Source organism: Protopterus annectens, chromosome 16.part0 (genome assembly GCF_019279795.1).
Source record: "Protopterus annectens isolate FY-2018-M chromosome 16.part0, PAN1.0, whole genome shotgun sequence".
Taxonomy (NCBI): domain Eukaryota; kingdom Metazoa; phylum Chordata; order Ceratodontiformes; family Protopteridae; genus Protopterus; species Protopterus annectens.
Genome location: NC_056750.1, coordinates 805,836,592 through 805,845,581, shown reverse-complemented (window position 1 = coordinate 805,845,581; position 8,990 = coordinate 805,836,592). Strand labels below are relative to the sequence as shown.

The 8,990-nt window shown below is 41.7% G+C and overlaps 2 protein-coding genes across 2 annotated transcripts in view; one reads left to right on the top strand and one right to left on the bottom strand.

The window, feature by feature from the left end:
* Positions 1 to 6,205, bottom strand: part of PRPF4 (pre-mRNA processing factor 4) — a 981,057-nt gene extending 974,852 nt beyond the window's left edge. Inside the window, exon 1 of the mRNA XM_044058032.1 lies at positions 6,054 to 6,205. The gene's annotated coding sequence lies outside the window, so the exon portion shown is untranslated. The remainder of the gene's footprint in view (positions 1 to 6,053) is intronic.
* A 106-nt stretch (positions 6,206 to 6,311) lies between these two features.
* CDC26 (cell division cycle 26) overlaps positions 6,312 to 8,990 on the top strand; it is a 45,130-nt gene continuing 42,451 nt past the window's right edge. The window contains exon 1 of the mRNA XM_044058034.1: positions 6,312 to 6,585. Within this exon, the coding sequence (XP_043913969.1) occupies positions 6,505 to 6,585 (81 nt within the window). The 5' untranslated portion in view covers positions 6,312 to 6,504. The remainder of the gene's footprint in view (positions 6,586 to 8,990) is intronic.

Here is an 8,990-nt window from a genome sequence, read left to right as displayed (position 1 = left end):
GGATGTTGGCTCCGAAAATCAAGAAAGTTATTTCTGTAAGTGTCTTTGCGATACACATTGGAGTTGAGAGTGTATCCTGGGTTTACTATGGTAATTTCAGTATCCAAAAAGTTGATTTTATCACCGCATCCTGATATCACAAAGTCTAAATAAGGTAGGCTGTTATTGAGGTTCTGTATGAAAATATCAAGTTCCTTTATTATTCATAACCAAGTCAGAATGGAGGCGATTAAACAAGATATAGAGCGTCTGCATTCCAACATCCTCAGACATCCGGATTTTAATAATGTAAGGCACCTGCTAGACAGTGTCTCTCCTAAGATAACAAGGCATGTAGCCACGCTTGTCCACAGAAAAAAGCAGAAACTACAGCGTGATATACAACAATATTTGAACCACACAGCTTATAGGCTAAGCAATGAAAGATATCAAAGGACAAGAGAATATCATACGAGACCAGTCCAGCTACAACAAGTACAAGCAGCTATGTTCGTCCCACCTCCAGGATTTCATAATGCTCAACACTTTGTGGTTAATGAGCAACCACCACCCCCACCTTTGTTGCTGAATCCTCAGCACATCAGTTTCAATAACCCACCTGCTCCTCCCCCTGCCATTACACCTCCAGCTTGGGCACCTAACCTGATTGCAGAAGAAGAAAGGCAAAGGCCTTTTTTATTGCAGCAGCCACCGATCAACCTAGACATGGTGGCTACGCCAATCCCAGGTGTGAGAGAAGGAGTGAGGGGGAAGAGAGGGAGATGGAGGGATGGAGAGGAAGAGAATGGAGTGAACAGATACAACTTTGGAGAACGGACTATGGTAACAAGGAGCACAGTGAGGGAGGTTACTAAGCACAAGAGAACACTTTCTCCAATGCAGTTTTTAATTTAACTGATAGAAATTTATCTGAAGCACACCTGCAACTACTCAATAAAGTGTTTACATTCATACCCTCGCAGGGCAAGAATCACTGACACCCTATTAGATCTAAGGTTATATTTAAGAAAACTAAACCTGAGAATGTTTTTCTGACAGAGATGGTGTATTGCTCAGGCTCTGGATTGCATTGCATAAGTGGAAATTCCTCAACATTCTAAGAGCAGGATAAGTTATTTTTTACACTTATTTCACTGAACTGCACTTCAGAAATGCTTATAATTGTGCTATACAGTTGATCTACTACATTTTGCACTGTTATAAAGCTTTTTTATTGTTTTATTGCATTTATGTACTGTTTTATACTGTTTTAACTGTAATTTTCATTGCTAATTGCATGTTTGCTGAATTACTTAACTGTAAACTGCTTTTTCATACTGAGAGTTGTATTTTCTGTTTGTGAGTGCTCTATCTGAGCTTTTCTGTGCATTTTTGATAATTGTCTGTTTACAGTTCAAAGCATTCTTGAGTCTGCTCCTTCAGCTGTTGAAAACTTTCATTTAGTGGCTACAGCTAGGAACTGTAACTTTTCTCGCCCACCCTCCCTAGTGTTGTGTGTTCTTATACTTGGTGGCTTTGCAGTTGCCCGCCCATACTGTATATTTGATCTGTGACACTACTCCCAGTCTAGTGTCATTAGTTCACTCAATCTAATAGAGAACATTTGTGAAGGCCAACCTACTCAGAGTCTTAACGTTGAATTAACTTCTGTTCCAGCTTTCTCCATTTCCACTTTTACTGGAAAAAAATAATTTCTAAGCATGCTACCCCCTTTCCTTTGGCAGGTCTTGTCCAGATACGGTTTTGCTAAGTCCAGGACTGTTTGTGATCCTGGCGCCATAAAGTAAGTTCATAAACAATTCCCTTGCAACTAGCCAGCTTTTTAGTTTTAGCACTCAAATCAGTTTCTTTGAGTTCAGCACTTGTTCAGAACTCATTGTAAGCACTAAATAAGTTACAAATTACTACAGCACTCAACTTTCCTCACTTGTCTAGAAGAAAACAGTTTTTAGCACCTATTCAGGCATGTCTAAAGGTCAGCTCTTGGTGTTTTCTCCTGTCTATCTGATGAATTTGGGCATCTTGGGACAATGCAGCAATTGCCTCATGTACACAGAGGACCCTCTCCTCCTACCGCCAAACACTACGACCTGTGAGAGATGCACTTATATAGCCAAACTGGAAGCATAGCTCTCTTCACCAAAGACTGGCCTAGACAGTCAAGAGGAGAAGGTAAACACTTACACCGCACCACACTCATCACATAGTCCCTCAAAACCAACACCACCAAAACACACACACACAGAAGCACAAAACACACACCTACATTAATGGGAGGCTCTCAGTACAAATCTGCCCAAACAACAGAGACCTCCAAAGCAGAAATGCAAGCAACCTCCACCCCCAACACAACCCAAATGACACATAGCCCACATACTCACTGTGCCATTCAACTACAGCCCATAAGGCATAACGTACCCAACACTCTTGTCATAGGCGACTCTGTAGTCAAGAACACTGATGTTCCACTCACCAGGCTAAACAAGGAAAAAGTTACTGTCAGCTGCCTGTCAGGTGCCAGGATCCGCCACATAACGAACGCACTCAGGTCACTCCACAACAAGTACAAATATGACTCTGTCATTGTCCGTGTTGGTGTGAATGACCTGAGACATACCTCTCTGGACTACATGAAGAGAGACATGGAGGAACTCTCCGATCTTGTAGTCCAGGCAGGTATGACCCTAGCCCTGAGTAGCATCCTGCCATCACCCAAAATTATACCACAGTACAAGGACAAAATGATTGACTTTAACAATTGGCTAAGCTTCTGGTGTCATTCTAAGGGAATCCAGTATCTGTCTGCCTGGGATAACATGATTGACAGACCACGCTGCTTTGCCAGAGATGGCCTGCACTTGTCGCCCTTGGGATTCTGGATACTGGCAAAGGCTCTTGCCACCCCATAGTGCCTTTTTTAGGCAAGGTTCAAATGACAAATTTACCACCGTAACAGGTACAAGCAAGCAAAATCTGAGGGTAATGCTACTCAATGCTAGAAGTCTAAACCTCAAAATGCACTCACTCGAGGCACTCCTTAAAATGGAGAACATTGACATCTGTGCAGTGACAGAGACCTGGTTCAAAGCTCCAGAGAGCACCCCTGCATTACCAGGCTACAATTCATACCACACCTTTCGGCCACCAAACCCGGACCAAAATACTAAAGGTGGAGGCGTGGCCATATTCATTAAGGATACCCACACCTCCAAGCCAGTTGCTCAGCATAATGCATCGGAGATTATCCAAGTTCAACTAACTCTGGGCAAAACCGCAATCCAGATTGTAGCTTGCTACAGACCCCCCACCATGCCCCAGGATTCCCACTCCTCTTTTCTTGATACACTGGAAAATATTAAGGTACAACCCAACACTCTAATAATGGGCGATTTCAACTACCCTACCATTAACTGGGAAAACTACTCATGTACCAACTCTTTTGCTCAACGTTTTCTGGAAATCATAAATTCCAAAGCCTTGGATCAACTTAGCCACACCCCCACCAGGGGCAGCAATATCCTAGACCTGGTCATCACCAACATGGGTGACTGGTGTTCCACACCAGAGGTCAGCTCCTCATTGGTCAGATCCGACCACAAGTTAATCACCCTAGACACCCACATCCAGCTCCCACCCCCCATTAGGAAAACAATCATAAAAAATTTCTCCAAAGCCAACTTCACGCTTCTTAAGACAGAAGTGGCAAACTTCACGACACCCATGCAGGTGGACAATAGAGGTACAACTGCTGAATCCTACACAAATGCACTTTATAAGCACTTACACGAGTGCATGGATCGTGCTATCCGTAACAGAACCAAGATGCTATCCTCCAAAAAAAGGAAGGCAATCTGGTGGTCTTCTGCCATAAACAAACTCTACAACAGAAAAAAGAAACTGTTAAAAAAAAAAAAAAAAAAAGAGTAAAATCGCATGATTGGAGGAACTCCCTGGTCAACCTCAGTAAGAAGCTGAGATCCCTCATAAAATCCTCCAAAGCTAGTTATGAAAATAAAATTACCACTGATTCTAAAGTCATCCACAAAGCATTCTATAGCTATGTCAAGAACCTCAATAGCAACACTCAGATCTGCTCTGAGTTACAGCACAATGACACTAAATATACAGAACCAACTGCTATTGACAACATCCTGGCAGATAGGTTTAGTGCTAACTTTACCCCCCTCTCACCCCCTAAAGGGCCCATCTTTATACCGGAAGAATGCAAAGTTCCTGTAATCACGGCTACACAGGTAAAAACCTCATTCTCCAAAGCCAAGAACACAGCGTCCATGGGCCCTAACAACATTCCAGGCTGCCCTCTACATGAACTACAAAATGAACTGGCACCCCACCTAAGTACCATGTTCAATCATAGCCTCACCTCAGGCTTTGTGCCCATTGAATGGTGCACTGCGACAGTTATCCCACTCCACAAAGGGGGGCCATAACAGACCCTGGGAACTACTGCCCCATTAGCCTGACGAGCCTGGTCTGCAAGGCCATGGAATGCATCATCATGGAACTCATAAACAAAGACATTGGAGATCTCCAAACTCTGGACCCCCCACAGTTTGGGGTTGTAACAGGCAGATCATGTCTCCTAAACCTGATAGACTTCTTTTTAAGTGTCAAAGACATGGTCTCAAGCTCAATGCCAAAAAGTGCATTGTCATCCCCTTTGGTAAAAACTTTGTACAGATGAACTACCACATAGGCAGTAGTCTACTTAACACCAAAAGCGTGATAAGAGACCTTGGGACACAGGTGGACAGTAGTCTCTCCTTTGATAATCACATTGCCACAGTGGTCAGGAAATCCTTCTATGTGGCACACCTCATCACAAAAGGTTTCTCATCCAGAAAAAAAAGGAGGTCATTGTTCCCCTCTACTCATCACTCATTAGACCCATTATAGAGTACAACGCCCCTTTTGGTATGTACCTCACAAGACATCTACAACAACTGGAAAGGCCATAAAAATACCTCACAAAGAGGATTACTGGCCTCAAACAGATGCCTTACGCAGACCGTCTCAAAAAACTCCAGCTTTACTCTGTTGCATATCGCCTTCTCAGAGGCGATCTCTGCCTAACATACAAAGCTAGGTCAAACCCAGAGCTGTTGGACATACTCCACTTAAAGAAATCCCAATCCCTCCAAGCTACACGCTCTAGGGACCTAAACCTTGTCACCACAATAAATAGAACATGCTGGAGAGATAGATTCCTGTCCCAGAGACTTCCCATACTCTGGAACAGACTACCTATGTCAAACAGAGCTCCTCGTTCGCACTCTTCAAGAAAACTCTTGATGATTGGATGGGTAACAGGAAATTCACCCTGGGGATCACTTCTGTGGTTCTGCTTGACAGGGTTCACAGGAAAATAATTTTCTTGGGTGACAAAAGCCAGGGTACCTTTTTGGCTAGGCTTGTATAGGCCCTTGGGCCAATAGCCTAGTACCTATCTATGAACCTATGAAGACACATATGTGTGTGTGTATATATATATATATATATATATATATATATATATATATATATATGAAAAACATACACACATTAAACTGTGAAGGCATCATAAGGGGCTATTGGTGTTGTGTTATTAATAAAAAATAATGACAGCATAGATATGAATGAGTTATTAAGCAGATAGTCTAACACACACAAATGGGAAGAAATGACCACTGAGTAAAGTTTCTGTAAAAAATTCAAAAGTAGTTCCATCTTAAACAGTAAATTAAGACAGCTGTAACAATTTAATCCTGCGTTTTAAATACAAAGTAATAAACCACCAAGAACAGACAAAACAGTGTACAGAGTTAATTTCAAATGTTTAAATATTCAGTTATGAAACTGCCAAACATAATGCCTAGGGGAAGATCATTTCAAAAAGTGGAGTACGAATTCAACTACATTTACCAACAACATAAAATACGCTCCCATATTCAGGGTTCTAAATGTTACATATAAAATCATATTCATAAAGTTCTACCTATTTCCACCCATCATCAGCTACTGTGTTCAACTTCAACACCTACAACTGCACTTACCAGTTTGTCTTCTGGATCTTTAGCTACTGAAATCCACGTAAACCTGCGATTTAAATGCAATTTCCAGAATCAACACCACATATTTTAAACGCAAAATTTAAGCATGTCTTACACTAAAACAACATACTTCTGTATATTTATTTGTCAAAAAGCACGTTGGAGTTAAAAATTACAACGGGCAATGTATCACTTCCAGGTCACTCACAGCAATTCGCGTAGTATGATGGGAAATGTGGTAGTGCTGGCCTATTTTTGGAAAATCTTAGAAACCTATACAGGATGGAGTAAATTATTATTGGCATTTTGCTCTTCTTTCTTAAATTGAATTGTAGCTGTAGGTTGATAGCAACTTAATGTTTAAATCATTATGTAATAGAAGCGAATGGCATTGTGTTTTGGTTTGGAGTCATTTTTGAAGGTGTTTGTCGAGGGTCTCAGATGATCAGGTATAATGTTGCGTCGCAAACCGACACGTTTAGAGCTGAAATTGGATGATATTGAAGAATTTGAGAGCGTGAAGAAAGAGCTTGAGGTGAGATGTTGGCATAATATTTGTATACGTTAGTAGGTATTGGTGATCCTACACCAAATGATAGGGTTGAGCCTCCCAAAGACAGTATTTGTAAAACATAGTGTAGGTATTCAGGTAATGTCATAAGAATGTAACCGATTTATTTTTGTTTTACGAGTTGATGATAAAGACCTAACTTATTTGTCAAAGCATAGCAGTACTGGGAATAAATGCTCATCTATTTCTTTTAAGGAGTTCTGTCTTTTTTGAAATGGGTGAGTTTCCAGCTGGCCAGAATCTGCTAACGGTCAAGCGTTGTTTCCTGGAATGTTGACCGGGACATAAGTCCTTTCACGGCGGAGTCTTGGTTTGTAACTCTTTACGGTTTAGCAGCAAAGAATACAAAATTGTTAAATTATAAAAGCACTTGGTCCTCACAGTATAAAAATACTACTTAATCGAGAAGTACACGTACTGGCGTAGCTGCACTGTGTGGGTTGGGAGAGTCTCGGAGTAGAGACTTTGAATAAGGTAAACCTAAAGCGGTAAGAATTTTTGTTTCATATTGTATGTTTATTATGAAGATCATTTCCTTGAAATAGTTACGTGTAGAGGTTCTGGTCAGTTCTAGAGTGATATAGTTCAAGTTACTCTTTTGAGTAGCTTTATCATTGTTGCTTTGCATATATACCCGTGTAATAACGTTTTTTTTTGTTTTGTTTTTTTGCAAATGTGGAATACAATGGTAGTATTTTATAGGTTCATGTGTGTTTATTAGGCTAATGATCACAAGGGTCTTTTTAAGCTGAGCCATGCATCCCAAATCTTTGACAAGTTCTGATATCCTCGATAAGTGCAAGCATGGGCCTGGGAGATGAACCATTTACAGGTTGCCTGTATCCACTACAGATATAGGTGCCAAGCCAGGGATGAATTTCTGGTTTTCCATCTAATTGTCCAAGTTGCATTTGAATTGGGTTAGGTAGGAACTTTGCTTCACATTGATGGGGAGCCTGTTCTGTAGACTGGGTAGTCTCTGGGATACATACCTATCTCTCCAGCAGGTCCTATTTATATCACAGTCATAAGTCTTTAGAACGGGTAATTCTGGTGCTGTTTGTTTTGTGGGTGTGCAGGAGGACTCTCAAAGTGGGGTCTGACAGTGTCCTGTATGCCAGGCATAGATCTCTCAAAAGCCTGTAGGAGACAGAATGCAGAGATAGGGCTTTCAGGTGGTCTGCATAGGAAGGACACTTTACTTGCACCCTGTGTTCTTTTAGTGAGAATCTCTGTGGACAGTTGAATTGTTGGATATGCATGGTTAGATACATAACAAACAGGGCATTGTACTCAATGACAGGTCTGATGATTGCCAAATACAGTTGAACAATAACTTCCTTGGACTTGGATGCTATGTATTTTGTTTATAAGTTGTGCAACATAGAATGATTTCCTCACCACAGCACACCCGTGGTGGTCAAAGGCTAGATTACTGTCTGTGTGTCCTAAGTCCCTGACTGCTGGGTCAACCCTAAGGGGTGTGTTGTCAGTGTTATAATTACCAGGGATGGATGACTTGCCAAAGGATATGGTTATGCATTTCTTGGCATTTAATTTTAGTTTGTGGCTCTGACACCAGTTGTTTCTGTGTCAGCCCCTCCTGGAGTACATTTGTTAGTCTGAGATTCAATGACTTCTAATTTGCAATCATCTGCAGATTTAGTCCACCAGAGACCACTGGCATTGGCCTTGACTTCTGGTTTGTATGCTTTGGCCAGTTCAAGTAGGCAGTGTAAATGATTTTGCTTTAATCTATTGCTTTGGTGACCTTCTCAAAGAAGTCCACCAGGTTGAGTAGGCATGTTCTCCCCTTGACGAAACCGAACTGGGGTAGGTCCAGTGTCTGGAGGTTTACGATATCTCTGTTGATCATCTCCATGATAATTCTTTCCATGACTTTACATACAAGACTAGTGAGACTTACGGGTCTGTAGATCTACCTTTGTGCAAAGGGATGACTTGCATTTTTCTATTCATGAGGCACGAAGCCTGTTTGGAGACTACAATAAAATAATTCCTCAGGGCCCTGATAGGTTTTGTTGCATGCTACTCCTGAGGGCCCTGATAGGTTTTGTTGCATGCTATCTAGACAACCTGGGATATTGTCTGGACCCATTGATGCAGTGTTCTTGGTCTTGCAGAGAGCATTGGGGACTTGTTCCCTAGTGATAGTGGAGGGAGTTGTATTTGATCACGTTTCCTGAGGGAAGGTTGAGGGGGGGGGGGGGTTTGAGGGGTGAAGTTGGAGCTGAATTTACCATCTGGGAGGTTGAGGACTTGTTCCCTAGTGACAGTGGAGGGAGTTGTATTTGATGATGTTTCCTGAGGGAAGGTTGGGGGGGGGGGGGTGAAGTTGGAGCTGAATT